General features: G+C 34.9%; 1 protein-coding gene across 1 annotated transcript in view; it reads left to right on the top strand.

Annotated features, from left to right (window-relative positions):
• Positions 1 to 16,942, top strand: part of HMCN1 (hemicentin 1) — a 460,089-nt gene that overhangs the window by 376,034 nt on the left and 67,113 nt on the right. The window contains exons 69-77 of the mRNA XM_072733161.1: positions 2,294 to 2,490; positions 5,920 to 6,001; positions 7,306 to 7,442; positions 11,538 to 11,679; positions 12,707 to 12,851; positions 13,458 to 13,585; positions 13,887 to 14,043; positions 15,567 to 15,688; positions 15,850 to 16,014. Of these exons, the coding sequence (XP_072589262.1) occupies positions 2,294 to 2,490; positions 5,920 to 6,001; positions 7,306 to 7,442; positions 11,538 to 11,679; positions 12,707 to 12,851; positions 13,458 to 13,585; positions 13,887 to 14,043; positions 15,567 to 15,688; positions 15,850 to 16,014 (1,275 nt within the window). The remainder of the gene's footprint in view (positions 1 to 2,293; positions 2,491 to 5,919; positions 6,002 to 7,305; positions 7,443 to 11,537; positions 11,680 to 12,706; positions 12,852 to 13,457; positions 13,586 to 13,886; positions 14,044 to 15,566; positions 15,689 to 15,849; positions 16,015 to 16,942) is intronic.

Genomic DNA, 16,942 nt, shown 5'->3' with positions numbered 1-16,942 from the left:
AAAGAAAGATATAAGCCAAAAACATAAGTTCTAGAGTCATTAGAGTTTGTACACCTCCTACCCTGTCCAAAGTATAAGACATATGGATAACACACAGAATAAAATAGTTCGTAGTCACTTAACATCTGTAAGACTTGATGACTGGGGGTTTGAATCAGGTGGGAACATGCTCTTTCTATTATTGCTGCTGCTATTTTAAATCTAGTGACTACAAGCTTTGAGGATAAAGGCCTAATTAATCTTTGTATCCACAGTGACTAAAACATGGTAAGTAACCAGTAAGTGAAAGGAATAAAGAATTGACTGGACCTGGGTGGTCCAGTTGGTTAAGTGTTTGCCTTCAGCTCAGGTCATGATCTCAGGGTCTGGGATCGAGTCCCTTGTTGGGCTCCCAGCTCAGCAGGGAGTCTACTTCTCCCTCTGCCTCTGCTCCTCCCTTGCTTGTGCACATGCTCTCTCTCTCTCTCTCTCTCTCTCAAATAAATAAATAAATAAATAAATAAATAAATAAATAAATAAAATATTTAAAGGGAAAAAAAGAAAAGAATTAAGTATAGACAAATGGTGAATAAGATAAGTGCTTTTGAGTGATAAGACAACATACTTTTGAAATTAAAATAAGGGAGAAAAATTTATTGTTAGTGTTGAGAGAATCAAGAAAGGATTTATGGTTTTTACAAATGAGTTTAATGATATTAATGTGACCTTGATAGTATTTGAACATGCTCAGTTAGGAGATGGAACTATAGGAATTGTTCCAGCAGAAGGAATAGCATTAGTAAAGTCATAGAGCAAGAAAAGACTGGCATGTTGAGCAAAAGAAGTGGTCTAATTTGAAGCCTAGGTTACATGTAAGTATATTAAAGATACATAATGTTATAAAGATAAATAAAGACCATATTGCAGAAGCTTTGGAAGCTATGATGAAGAGTTTTTATTTCATTCAATAAGCAACATGGAAACACTGAAATCCTTTAAGCAAGAAATCTTGGGTCACTCTAAAATGCACATAAGAAAATGGATTTTGACAGCAATACAGAAGATGGATGAAATTTAAAAAATGGTCATGTGGGTCAGTAGTTAAGAAACTCTGACTCCTTAATTATAATCTGAAAAGGAGTATAGATTTAATATATTGTCTTTCTGCAGAAAGAAAAAATGACCATAGGTGGAAATTTTTTTTTTTAGTAAACAGGATTTAATAATAATACCAACAGCTGTAGTAGACATTGTAGTAGCAATGGCTTTTTAAAAATCTTTAATTATAAAATAAAACATATTCAGAAACACAAAAGAAATGAGTAGTTTATAGATGATCTCATTGGATACTCACAATGATCCTATGTGTTAAATAATAGTGGTATTTTCATTTTAGAGGTTTGCCCAGATCCACTAAGCTAATAATGGTTGGGGCCAGGATTCAAACTCAGGCTCTTTGACTCTAGATGCTCTGCTATGAATCTCTGTTCCAAACAATGTGCCTGATTTAAAAAAAAAAAAAAAAAAGTCTAATCCTTGGAGCTGTCCAACAGCTATTTTGGCTGCCTTGTGAAATAGTAAGCTGGAAATGTTCATAGAAAACTTGAATGATTGTTGTATGGAAAGACTATTTTAAAGGGATTCTTAAACTTGAGAGTAGTTGGACTAAGGAACCTTAATGTTTCTTCCAAGTGTTTAGACTCTTTAACATCCTCTTGAGAAAGGTAATTTAGAAGTATAAATAACAAAAAAGGAAATTATTTCTGCCCAGACATAACAAATGTGTTTTATGCAGGAACAGTCTCCAAATGTAACTATTTTTTTTCTTCTGCTTAGTCATTGTTTCCTCTTAAAGTTCTACATGGAAAAGATGATAGCAAAATTCCACAGCATTTGCCTATTGCTTTTATAGAAATGATAGATGTTTAGAAGGTACAAAAACATGCTTCTATGTGGAAATAGCTCTCTTTTAAAAAGGATTCAAGATAAGTTTAATTTTAGTTGTTCTCCAATCTTTGCAGTTATGTGAGACTGCTCTAATTATCTGAATTCCACTTGCTAAGCTATAATTGCCTTGGACCAGATTGCCATTTACTTCATGATCTATTATAGACATGAGTTGTCCCTTTTAAAATAGTGCCAGTGACAAATGGTAATAACGTCTAGGAATTATTATTTTGGTATCTTTGTTTTAATCCATTTGTATTATATGAACATAAATTTGAAATGAATTTTCTTTAAAATTTTTCTAATCAGCAGTACTTTATCAAACGGCAAGTTTATTTTGTTGTTGTCTTTAATTCCCTTTAAATAGAACCACCTCATATAAATGGATCTGAAGAACCTGTAGAGGTATCAGTGATTGTTAATAATCCGCTTGAACTTACCTGCTTGGCTTCTGGAATCCCAACTCCTAAAATTACCTGGATGAAGGATGGACGCCCCCTCCCACAGACAGATCAGATACAGACTCTTGGAGGTGGAGAGGTCCTTCGACTATCTAGTGCTCAGGTAAGTGTCAAAATTTTTTTAAAAATTATTTTATCCTGGGTTACACTTCTCACTTGCTAATAATGGTGAAATGGAGAAATTATGTTTTTGAATCCAAATGAACTACAGATCCCTTTCTGTAACCTTAACAAAGGTAGATCGGTTCTAGGGTATGCATGCTTGGGTAGACACAGAGTATAACTAAAAAGGAGCAGTAGAAATATATTAAACCTAGAAGAAAGCAAGATACTTTAATTTGTGCAAGGTTTTTACAGTGCTGTGAGTAATTCCTAAGCTCTTAATCTGTGCCCTGTAGCCCTTTACAGAATTGGCAAAAAGCAATTCCACATACATATGAGGCTTCAAAGAACAATTTTGATCTCCAAAATGAACTAGCAGACATAAAAATCTGAAGAGACACAACTTTTCAAACAATCAATTCAGTAAAATTGTTCTTTTAGTTTGTGTTTAAGGAAACTCATCAGAAACATAAACATATTAAAGAGAAGTATATCTGAGATGTCTTATTATAACAATCTTCTGTTTTACTAACAGAATCTGTAGTAATATTCCAGATATTCTCCATCTGGTCCCTAATACCTCATCTGTAACTTTGGGATAAAAATAGTAATAATACCTAACTCCTACATTTGAGGATTTAAATATTTTTTATTTATTTATTTATTTATTTATTTATTTATTATAGTCACAGAGAGAGAGAGAGAGAGAGGCAGAGACATAGGCAGAGAGAGAAGCAGGCTCCATGCACCAGGAGCCCGATGCGGGACTCGATCCCGGGTCTCCAGGATCCGGCCCTGGGCCAAAGGCAGGCGCCAAACCGCTGCGCCACCCAGGGATCCTCCCCATTTGAGGATTTAAATTAAGATCATCTAACATGATATGCTTAGACTAGTGCCACAGGCATGTAGTAATGTTGAATAGAGCTAGAATGTTTTTTCCTGCTGCTATTGTTGTGATAATCATCATCCCTTTAAACATGGACATAACAAATTATTTAATTATATTCTGTATGCATTTTCATTGAGGAAAGAGGAAGGAAAGGGAGCTGGAAAAAGAGAGCTAAGGACTATGAATTGTCTGCTGTGTCCATCCTGTGTTCAGCTCTGGGTTCAATCATATGGGTGACTGATGACAACTCTGTGAGGCAGTCTTTATCTCCATTCTACACAACCAGAAAGAGGCACAGAGAGATCGAGTACTTGCCTGCCAAATACCATTATTCAGTGACAGAGCCGAGTCTCAATCCTACATCTTCTTCAAAATCCTAACCAGTAGAACTCAGCACATTCCTTGTTTCTAATATCAAGGAGAACATGCCTTCATTCTTCTCCTTTCTCCTCATCAAATATTGTAATAACTCAGAGAAAATGCAAGTTAAGCTGTCAAACCACTTACTGAATGAAAACACTTGAATGTTATAATTTCAACAGATAAAAATGGAGCCAAAAGAATTCTGTAACATAAGGAGACAGGAAACTATGTGGAATAGAATTAAAAGACAAAAGAATAATGATAAATAAAATGTAAAGGGAAGATTAAGGCCACATCACAGGTCTTAAAAGGAAACATTATATAGTTGGGTTTAACAACAGGAGACAAAGATCCCATCAAGTATTAGATGGTGACCCCCCCATATGCTAGCTATTGTGGAGAATACAAACATAATACATAAAACATGTCTCAACCTTTGAGAAGTTTCCAGTTGTCTGGGGAATATAAAACTACACGTATGATAAAATTAGGGGGCAAAAAGAAACAGTAAGAAGACCATTTAAGACATTTTAGAAGTAGAAAATTAAAATTATCAATTCCAAGACTGATCTTGGCTCCTCTGCTCCTATGAGTTTTAAGAGCATTTTATACCTTATAATATTATATTTCACTTATTACATTGTATTTCACTTATTTGAACTTCGTCTTTTTGTGTATGTATCTGTAACATACAGTGATGTCTGACACATAATAGAAGCTTTGCAAATTCCAAATTATGTGGTAGAGACAGGCGTTCCTAATATATCTTCCATCAAACACTAGCTCTGTGAGTTACTCTAATGGGGGAAATTCTGTGACCAATTAAAATTGGAAAACTTTATATACTATACCTTCCTCTCCTTTGTAAGCTGTAGTGCATGTCAGCAATTATGCAAAATACTACTCTAGAGAAATCTGACTACCTATAACTTTTCTGACACCCTATAAACAGAACACAGTTCAGAAAATATAGATACAAATGGTGACTGTAGGCATCCAGAAGAGCACAAATTGTCAGGAAATATTTATTGAAGGAGGCAAGATTTAAGAGTAGAAGTGAGTGATGGTTCAAGTTTCGTTAAGTCAAAACAAGTGAAGGGGGCAATACTAATTGGGAATAAAGTGAGTTGGTAGAGAAAAGTTGATTTTTAAAGGCTTTAGACATATGATGTGAAATGCAAAAATTATTCTGTAGGCAGCAGTATATCATTTTAAATTCTTAATTGAAGGACTGTGCGAGTGTCATTTTTCTTAAAGTTGTATATATTTTTGCAAACATACCAGTCTTAAATTTTTTCAAAGGAGTTTTTGCAGGCAACTAAAAATTTTTTCCATAACCTATAAAGTCAGTTTTGAATATAAGAATTTAAAAATTCACAATATTCTAGGAATGTTCATGTAGTAAAATAAATGAAAACAGGATTTTTCTGCTTTTCCAAAATGCATTTTTCACAGAAGTAAGATCATCTGTTTTCCAGAGTATATTTTATGTGTACATAAGCATGGGCTGTGTCTACATGTCTACACAATGTCAAACATATGAAAGAAGACTAACACTTTTAGTGGAAACTATGCATGGGGTTTTTAAAGAAATGTTTCTGGTTTTAGTCAGATAATAGTAGATTATGCTGTCAGTGTGACACTATTTACAGCCAGATTATATAATATAGCTCTTATTTCACCATGTTTACCAAAGGATTCAAAATGTGGTATTAATGTACTTTATTTAAATACCCTGGTATTTTATTTCATTTGTTTGCTTAATAAATTGTATTTCATTTTCTTGAGAAAGGTGCCAGTGGAACTTTTAAGTCTACCATTGAAGTCCATAAATACTTATTTGCTCAATAAACATGGTGTGTCTAGTGTTTCACCTTTGGTGCTAGGATCTATATATCTCTGCTTCTTCTGAGATCATTGATCTCAAAAGGTTTGCATGTTAAGTATATTTAAAATACTGAAAATACTGAACCCTCTTAAAACATTGTTTTGCATAGAGATGCTCACTACCAAAGAGCTAATCACAATTGTTAAAAAACCGTTTATTAAATTTTAATTGTTGTGCTATCTTAATATCTTGTTTTGTGTGAGACTTTATATTCGTTCTAGTGAATACTTATTCTCATCACTAAAACTGACTTGTTAACGCTGTATTTTTCACTTATTTGGGTTTTGCAGGTGGAGGATACAGGAAGATATACATGTCTGGCATCCAGTACTGCAGGAGATGATGATAAAGAATATTTAGTGAGAGTGCATGGTAAATTTGGCAAAATCTCCTGCAATCTATCATATGCTAATACCTAATTAGAAGCTGTAATTTATGGAACCTGGGGCAACTCCATAGCACATCATAAGATACATTTATATATATAAGGAAATATGTATTTGGCAAATCTGATTCTTATATTTGGTGGACCAAGTGCTTTTTTGGAAATACTCATTGGATTTTTGACTTACTCATTTTGTTCCTGTACAATTTATAGTTATTTATTTAAAATCATACAGTATAAATTACTATAAAGAAGAAAATATAAGTCATCCAGTATCATTACACAAAGGCTCTTTTGCATACAAATGTTTTTTCACAGAAATGTATCCTACAACATATACTATCAAACTTGTTTTTCAACTCTTAGTGGTTTGATGAACATGTTTTCATGTCAAAAAACATGTTTTTATATTTTTTAGTGATGGCTAGTATTCCTTTTTTTGAATACACCATCATTTATTTAATCTATTCCCTATTTTGGATATTTAAGCTGTCCTTGTATTTTCACCAGTATAAGAATACTGTTATAGACATCTTTGTACATAAATATTGGTCTGTTCCCTTAATTCTTTTGTTTCGGTAAATTTCTATAAGTACACTTGCTTGAATACACATTCACATGTACACATTTAAGGATCTGAAATTTATTGCCACGTTAACTTCTAGAAAAGGTGGGCCCATTAGACTCAACCCAGTATTATTTCAACACAGAGATAAGAATTACTCTTAATGGGAAGGAACATTAAAAAACCAAACAGAAGATACTTATTTCATTGTCATAGCCTAGATGACTAGGCAGTGCAAATTGTCTGAATTTAGATGTCCCCCTCTCCCCACCAGACCTAACACAAATTAGACCTGCCATTAATTGACATGTAAATTCTGTATTAAAAAAAGTCGCATTAAAAAAATACTCACATTTCTGAATATTAAGAAAGTATATACATTTCTGTATATTATGGACAGACCCTGATTTAGTTAGTTTTCAAATCTGACGTTCAGAGAAAATTATTGGCAAGTGTGGAACCTGAACAAGAAATCTTTTCTTTGACCCTTAGTTTCTTTACCTGTTAAATAATGATAATAAAGTGATTATATTACTTACCCTTTCATTCATTTTTAAAAAGTCACTACCTGTAATCATTTGTACCACAAATTGAACAACTAATGTTTTAAGTTTATGCCTTTTATTTTATATAACAGAAGCAACATTTGTCGAAAATCTAAGATAATTCAGGTCATTTTTATATCTTGTTCTTGAAAGCCTCTGACATGTTTGTTCTCATACCTAGCGCCCCCGAATATTGCTGGAACGGATGAGTCCCAGGATTTCACCGTGTTACGGAACAGACAAGTGACTTTGGAATGCAAATCAGATGCAGTGCCCCCACCTGTAATCACTTGGCTTAAAAATGGAGAACGGTTACAGGTAAGTCTTGCTAAGTTCCACACACCCATTTCGAGGAAAAAAATCAGCTGTAGGGATCCCTGGGTGGCGCAGCGGCTTAGCGCCTGCCTTTGGCCCAGGGCGCAATCCTGGAGACCCGGGATTGAACCCCACGTCAGGCTCCCGGTGCATGGAGCCTGCTTCTCCCTCTGCCTGTGTCTCTGCCTCTCTGCCTCTCTGCCTCTCTCTCTCTCTCTCTCTCTCTCTCTCTCTCTGTGACTATCATATATATATATATATAAATCAGCTGTAGAATCTTTACCAAAGAGGGTAGACAAAACCAAACAATATCAGGCTACTGTTATTCAACATTGAAGGAGTGGGCATAGGGTCTTTTAATCACCCTTCTTTTCTCTTCTCTTCTTGGGCAATTATTAACTAGTTATGGGTCAAAGGACAGGTATTTTCATTCAGACATTGTAATTTGGCCCAAGTATGTATCTCCTGGAGTCTGTGGATTAAAATGATTTGAAATACTCAGCTATTCCTTTAATTGAGGGAGAAGAAATCATCAGAAGAACTGATCTGTTCTGCCAAGTTTCGTGGGCAAATTCATACTAAATTTTTCTGGAATAAACTGGGACTCAGCTGAGGAGGCACCCCCAGGAACTAAGTGATACCCTTGGATACCAGGAATATAGGACTGGCTCTCTAAAGCTTCCCATGGTCATGTGATATCTATGTGCTGTCACAGAGTGTCACAGCCCGGGATCCTAAATAGCCTTTTAGGGTTGGCTCAAAGCCTTGATTTTGAATGCTTGGATTGTTCTTATCCTACTAGTTACTTATGCCTTTTTTCCCCTTTTGATCTTCCTCATCCTCTTAATATAACCTACTGTGTTACACTGTGCCTAATTATGAAGGGAGATTAAATCCCCTAATACCTGAAGCAGAAGGACTTCTACCATCACCAAACCATACCAAAGGACCAAAACCAGACTGGATTCTAACAGTTAGTTACATGCTAAATTATGGTTATCACTTAAACTTCCTGTGCCTCAGTTTCTGTATTTAATGTACCCTTGTATAATGGTAGGCACTAACCCCACTTAGCTCACAAAATCTTTCATATTCTGACTTTTTCTCCATTGTTTTATCTCCCATGTTTCACTCAAAACTATTAGGTGTTCAGGGGTGCCTAGGTGGTATAGTCAGTTAAGTATGTGGCTCATGGCCATGATCTCAGGGTCATAGGACTAAACCCCACAATGGGCTCCATATTCCAGTGTGGAATCTGCTTGAGATTCTCTCTCCCTCTCTCCCTCCCTAATCACTGCTTGCATACATATGCACTCTCCCTCTCTCTTAAAAATAAAAATAAAAACTAATAGGTTTTCAGATAAAGACTGAGTGAATGTTGATGATAGAGAAGCTTAGACTAATCCCTGCTATGACCATGTGATGTTAGTACTGGGACAGGGTGAGTTCAACAGTTATTAAAAAATAGATGAGTTCAGTTTGAGATATTTTGAATGTAAATTATCAATATATTATCCAAGTGGAGATTTTAAAAAGACCTAAGAAATATGGGCCCCTATTTCATCAAAAATGTCTTCAACTTGGTAGTCCTCCCTGGTATGACCATAGGTTTGTATAAAGTTGACCAGGAAGCATAAAGTGTAAGATAACCTGTAAATAAGAATAGAGCATAAGGCAACACTAATAATTATAATGTGAGCAACGGAAAAAGAAAAGAAGACCAGAACTGAGAAGGAGGACTCAAAGAGAGAGAATTAAGTATAGGAGACACTGGTGTACTAAAAGCCAAGAAAAAGAGAAGGTGTGGTTAACAGAGTCCGTTAAGATATAAATTAAGTTGTGCCATAGTTTTGACAATACAAAGAAGTGATTCAAGATCAGAACAATGGTTCTTCAATAGAGTGATCAAAGGAAAAGATAGGTTACAGTTGTTGGAGGAGTTAAGAGAGAAAAGGGAATGGAAATAATTATGAACTATTCTTGAAATGTAAAAGAGATTTTTCTATGTTTAATTTACTGAAAGAAAGAGACTAAAGATATTGTAGAGAGAAAGAGAAGTTTATAGGATAATATGTGTTCGACAGAGAAGGAATGGGCCCCTGGTCACAGGTGAAGAGGTTGGCCTTGGACAGAATGGCTAACCTTTTCTACAGAGATGGAAAAATAGGAAAGTTTTATTCACATGTAAGATGGGAGGAAAAGAGAACTGCAGGAACAGGGCTTTGGTTTTCTGCATGGAGTAGGAAACAAGAACATCAGCTGAGAATAAGATTCTATCTGAAGGAGGAGGTAGAGGTCAGATTGGAAGACTCACTGGTGGCCAATGAGAAGAGAATCAGAGAAAATGTTAGTGAGACTTGATGAGTTAGCAGAACTCAAAGGTGAAACAAAAACCTTTAAAAAATCAACTCTGAAATTTTTTATTAGCCTAAAACCCTGCTATACCCATATAAAAAAGGTACACATACATGTTTTATAGAACTTAACCTATATGTTTAAGAAATCACTCATTCTCTTCAGAGGTAATAAAATTCCATCACTAAGAACCCCTATGGCAACGAAAGGTCTAGACACGGACACCAGGGTGGCTCAATTAGTTAAACATCTGCCTGCAGCTCAGGTCATGATCCCAGGATCCTGGGATCCAGCTCCAGGATGGACTCTGCTCAGAAGGGAAGTCTGCTTCTCCCTCTGCCTCTCCTTCTGCTTGTGCTCTTTTTCCCTCAAATAAATAAAGAAAAGGAAAGAAAGGCCTAGAGAAAATATGTGATCTCATAAAATGAATAGAGCTGGACTGCATATTTTAGTATGACCAACTTTTTTCATTAGAAATATACAGTTGGCCCTTGAATAGCATGGAGGTTAGAGGCACTGATCCCCATCACACACAGTCAGAAATCGGCATATAACTTTTGACTCTCCCAGAATTTTACTAATGATCTATTGTTGACCCAATGCTTTACCAATAACATAAATAGTTGATCAACACATATTTTGTGTATTATATATACTATATATTCTATTTTTACAATAAAGTAAGCTAGAAAAAATAAAACATCAAAATCATAAGGAAGAGAAAATACATTTACAGTACTGCATTGTATGTATTGAAAGGAATCCACACGTAAATGGACCCCTGCAGTTTGAACATCAACTGTGCATCTATCTGGGACAGAGCCCATATGGCAGAAAAATCTTATTTAGGTTCTCCCTGAAGTAGTTCTTTCTTTGGTTCAACCAGAAAATATCAGTCTTCTATGCTACCTGGCATTTCTTAATGATTATGAACATCATGAATCTTAATTTATACAAGACTAATTGTTTACATCTATTTTCCCTAATGAACTTAATAGCAAAGATTAGGTTTCCTGGTCTCTATATTTTCATAATTCTTGATTCCGTGCCCGGGCACAAAATAAATGCTTAACAAATATGTGTAGACTAAAATCATTTATTTAATTATTTTTAAACTGTTAAAGGATCATTATTTCCTATAAGCAAAGTCAATTTATTAGTCATGGAGCTTTCAGTTGTAAGTGACAGAACTCAAACTCAAAGCAGCTTAAATTTTTTTAAAGGCATTTATTACCTACAGTGATTAGTGAATTTAGGTTTTAGGTATTACTAGAGGTTCTCCTCATGTAATCAAGCATCGATGTTGTTTTTTTCTGTGACTCTCAACTCTGCTTGGTTTTATATTCAGAGCTGTCCATACATGGTGATAAGACTTCTACCAGACTATGTCATCGTCACTTACCTGATACCAATAAAAAGAGCATGTCTTATTCCCCAACACTTACAACAGTGTCCTGCAGAGGGCTCTCAGGGGCCCAGCTTGAGTTACCTGCTCATTCTTGAGTATCTGGATCATTGTGGCTTGGAGAACTGGGAATATTTGATTGTGCCTTTGCCTTAAGTACACTCCCAGAAATAGTTCCCTAGGGGTTTTGATCCCAGGATAATGCTAGGGGTTGCAGACAAAGCATAGTGGAAGACAGGCAAGCCACAGCTTGCTATACTTACTTTTTGATGTTAAAAAGTATTATTTTATTCTATTTTCCTAACATCTTAATGGTAAATTTTACTTGCTGAATCCAGGCAACACCTCGAGTACGAATCCTATCTGGAGGGAGATACTTGCAAGTTAATAATGCAGATCTAAATGATACAGCCAATTATACTTGTGTAGCCAGCAACATTGCAGGAAAGACTACAAGGGAATTTATTCTCACTGTAAATGGTAAGAAAAATTAATAATCGTTTCACAATTTAAGAATTTAGTCAAGGGCATTCAAATAAATGATAACATTTTTGTTTCTTGTGGGCACACTCAGTGAATTTTGGTAGTTATCTTATTTTTTGAAAAAGACAACAGGTAGTATTTGTATTATGGCTATATTCAAACCATATTTCAAAAAAAAGTAAAGATACATTATCTTAGAGGGTAATATATGTCCAGTTGTTATCAGTATATCCTGACAATTTGTGTCATTCAGATAAGAGCCATTGAGAAAGTCACACTAAATCTCTGGATGACAAGTGCTTCACTATTTAGTTGACCTTTATTGATGTTGATGTTTGAGTATATATTACTAGACCAAGACTGACACAGGACTATGACTCTCTTAAATCTAAAATCTGAACATTAAAATTTGCCAATATTTGGAAAGATAATACAGTCTTTTCCCCAAAACAGTCTCTTTGGTTTTTTAATATATGAAACTTTACAGGCTATTGGGCGACCCGCACAACTAACATCTCTAATACTAAAATTAAAATTCAAGTTTTCTATTCCCATATGAACTCAATGATTAATAAAATACATGCTCTGAGACTTGCATGATTAATCACAGATGTGCTTTTCATTAGAACAGCCCACTTTCTGTTCTTTATTTAAAGTGAAGTTGTTCCAGTGTTAACATTCTCAGACCATTATTTGGCCAAAGAGAAATAAGAAATATCATCTTTAATTTGCATCAGACCAGAGCTGATTCTTATTCAAGCGTTCTCCTACAAAGCCAAATTTCACACACCATATCAAGGATTTAAAACCTCTTTCCCCCCACCTGTGCTTTATTTTTAAACACTAAGGATCTTGAATAAGACTTTAGGAATTAAACCCCAATTCTGTTTATACTAACCTGAATTAGCTGTAGGCAAAGCTACACAGTTGACTCAAAGCTAACCTTGTTATTACCTCTTCAGAGTCTTAGCTCAGGCTATGTTGTTAATATGAATGAAGTTTTCCACATGCATCTCTTGTGCAGTTCCTCCAAACATAAAGAGTGGCCCCCAGAGTGTTGTCATTCACTTAAATATGTCAGCTGTATTGGAATGCCTTGCTGAGGGTGTGCCAGCCCCACGGATAACATGGAGAAAGGATGGAGCTGTTCTATCTGCAAGTCATGCAAGGTAACAGTTCTAGAAAAGGATGAAAAATACTGTAATAACTGAAATAGAAATTCCTGAATCTTTTTTTTCCAGTGTATAATTTTAGTCTTGTTACATTTAATATTAGTTTCTTCATCTTAATATGAGAATCAAAATAATGCTATTTTTAAAGCATAATCCTAAGGCTCATAGCCAGAGCATAATGATTGTAATTCACCCACGATCATAAGTCTATCTGCTATGCACCTTTGTGGGATACCCCTTTTTTCCACCAAGGGTATTGCAAATTTCTAAAACAGGAAAAAGACTAAAAATTGATTTAACTAAGTCTTTTAAAAATACTTTCAGTCAGAGGAGATAGGTGGGCGTATGGGGTAACTGGCTGATGGACATTAAGGAAGGCACATGATGTAATGAGCACTGGATGTTATATGCAACTGATGAATAACTGAACTCTACTTCTGAAACTAATGATACACTATATGTTAGTTAACTGAATGTAAATAAAATAAGATAATAAAAAAATAAAACGCTGGTTTTGAAACTTAAAAAAAAATACTTTCAGTCAAAATGCAAATAATCAGAAAAGGTTGATTCTAGGAACTTTGCCTGTGATCTTGCTTGTAGATACTCCATCTTGGAAAATGGATTCCTTCATATCCAGTCAGCACATGTCACAGATACCGGGCGATATTTGTGTATGGCTACCAATGCTGCTGGAACAGACCGCAGGCGAATAGATTTACAGGTCCATGGTAAATATACTTGTATGAACAGCATCTAATCTTTGGGTCAAATGTCCTTTGATAGCTGAAACCTGTGAGATCATATAGATCTCCAGGGCAATGTAAAGGTACCACACTCTTGTAAATGGTCAAGACCCATGTTTCTCCTTCATTGTGGCTAGCAGCATCACAACACTAAATTCACAGAGCCTTATTGTGTTTGCAACTACGGAGCAAGTTACCAGTGATTAATTTCACTCTGGCAGAAATACTACAGATGGCATACTATCTGCTGAATGTCTTTCCCTCTTATTTGCTGACTTTGTTTTAGTTCCTCCATCCATTGCTCTGGGTCCTACCAACATAACTGTAACAGTAAATGTTCAAACTACTCTGGCTTGTGAGGCTGCTGGGATACCAAAACCATCCATCAAATGGAAGAAAAATGGGCATCTTCTTAATGTGGATCAAAATCAGAATTCATACAGGTAAGGAATAATTTAACTGAAAACCCTACCTATTATTTAAAAACATAATTTTTTAAAAAATTATTTCCTCTCTATCAGTGGGGACAGTGTATATATATATGTATGTATATATATTTAAAGTATGGAGAATTAGCTAGTATCTAGAGAATATATATTTTTCCTAATGTGGAATTAATTTCTCAACCTAAAAGCTTTTTATGAATTATTGCTTCAGCTTTTCTGTCGATAAGCTGATGGTCAGAGATACAAGATATCTACCTTGTAGATACAAGGTTAGGTTCCTATTCTGCTTTATTTTTTTCAGCACCTTTTGGAATTTTATAAAAACAAAGAATGAAAATATTTGGTATAAGGGAAGAATAGTCTGTAAAAATAATACCATCTTTAGCTGTAGAATAAAAATGAAATTCTGAACCTTGAAATACAACTTAGGTATTTTGGTAGCATGTGTGAGGAGGAAAAACATCATTTCCTCTAATTCTTTGCATTCCTCTGGCTTTACTTACAGTAGTTCATAATGTGACAGCATATGTTTTTTAAAAACTAACCTTTTAATCACTAGGAATTTCTGATGTGTTAAATGAGTATCATTTCTTGTATCTCAATTAAGTTAACAGGTATCTTGTCAAAGGAATTGCCATAAATACTAAAAACAAATATTCTTGTAAATGTACTTCGACAATAATCAGTTCTTATACATCAGGAAATAGGAAACTAGAAGTTTTTCCCTTGAAATTCTGAGTTTGCTCTCTCTTTCTCAACATTTTAATCTTTGGGTACTGAGAGTCTAATGACTTGAAGGTATACATTATGTAGAAAATGTTCATTACCATTGAATTAAAAAGCATGTCAAATGTATTCCCTTTGAATTAAATCATTTTTGTTCTACCAGTGCACACTTTGAAGTAAGAAATAGTTATTGAGATTTACTTTGAATAACATATGTATATTTACTAAATCTCTTGAACAATTGAAGTGTCCAGATAACTTTAGTTTTGAATTGGTTAAAAGTTAGGGAAAAGACATACACGTAAGGAAACATGTGAAGTAAGGCAATATGTAGGACAGATAGACTTGTAATTATTTGTCTGTCAATGGAAATAATCAAATACCAATCTGCAAAGTTATTCTGAAATTTAGAGATCATTTATGTGAAGCAGTTGAGATGGTGCCAGAATGTATTCAATGCTCAGTAAACACTGGCTATCATCAGTATGCTCATTTTACTGTATTTCACTTTTAGGACAGCAAGGTTGATCATGATATAAGCAATCAGAAAACACAAGATTCCCTCATCAAACAATTCTTCTACCCAGCTGTTTCCTGTAAATCTCAGTTGAAGCTCTATTAACCCATTGCCCATATTAAAAAAAAAAGTCTGACACATGAAATATCAGAAAGATTCCTTATTTTAACACAAGGAAAGAATTCCATTTTCCTCAATTCAAACATGGTACCGTGTTGAGCCAACATTTATGGAAACTGATATATGATACATCATTGCTTTGAAATCTTTCTTCTAGGCTCCTTTCTTCAGGTTCACTAGTAATTATTTCACCTTCTGTGGATGACACTGCAACCTATGAGTGCACCGTGACAAATGATGCCGGAGAGGATCAGAGGACTGTGGATCTCACTGTCCAAGGTACAACTGGCTTAGTATGTAGATTGGTAGCTCTTATAATGATACATTTCATTATTCCACTAATCCACAGAGAGTTTCCTTCTCCACTTACTATGATGAGTCTTGGAAATCTGAAAGGGTTGGAAATGTGTACTTTCTTACTATTGTTATTATTGTTGTAGTTCCACCTTCCATAGCTGATGAGCCTACGGACCTCCTAGTAACCAAACGTGCCCCAACAATAATTACCTGCACTGCTTCAGGAGTTCCATTTCCCTCAATTCACTGGACAAAAAATGGGATAAGACTACTTCCCAGGGGAGATGGTTATAGAATTCTTTCCTCAGGTAAGACCAAGCTCAGGTAATTACACATCTATGATTAGATTAATTATTAATGGATGGCCTTACCTGGCCTTTTGTTGCACCAAAATAAAATACATTTTCATTCCTAGACCTACACATCTGGAAAAAAAAGTACAGTTAGAGTGGGAAGGGGAACTAGACTAAAGGAGAGGAAAAAAATCTGGAAACAATGATAATGGAATGTAATAAGCATGATCACTGGAATTTTATGTGCATATTTACTAACCCTGAGGTTTCACAAATTCACTGGTTGCCTTTGAGTGAACCGCACTCTTTCCATTGGCCAAAAAGAACCTCCATTCATTCAACAAACATGTAATTCCTAAAATAAGTTACATACTCCACTGAGTTTCTGAGGATATAAAATTAGGAGGATTCTTGTTCTCAAGGTTTTTATAACTGAGCAGGTAAGGCTAGGTGATAAGTGCTAAGATGGATAATTTTTGAGAGTGGTAGTAGCCATCATTTATAAAATTTATGTATTGAAAGAGAAAAAAATAATTCACCTAAATGAAAAAAGGTATTAAAAAAAAAGAAAGAAAAAAGGTAGTTCACTTGGAAAAGTACACTAAAGATAAACTAAAGTAGTAACTAACATCCTCCTGGGGCTTTATGCATCTGTGCATATTATTTTAAGGGAGTTTGTTTATTTTTTCAATAGAAGGGAAATAATGGAAGATTGTTCACAGGGTAGAACTTAGTTTTCCAAGCCAAGTATTTTGGCTGTCTCAAAACGTGTATAGATTTTGATTGGTAGCAATTAAAAGCATAAACTAGAAATTACCCTTCAGCACAAGGTATTGTATTAAGAAACAGGTTGGAACTTTCTCAAAATATTAAACAAGAGTTACCATATGACCCAGCAGCTCCATTCCTAGGCATCTACCCGGAAAAATGAAAACATATGTCC

Source organism: Vulpes vulpes, chromosome 13, assembly GCF_048418805.1.
Source record: "Vulpes vulpes isolate BD-2025 chromosome 13, VulVul3, whole genome shotgun sequence".
Classification (NCBI taxonomy): Eukaryota; Metazoa; Chordata; class Mammalia; order Carnivora; family Canidae; genus Vulpes; species Vulpes vulpes.
This window is presented reverse-complemented; position numbering and strand designations above follow the sequence as displayed.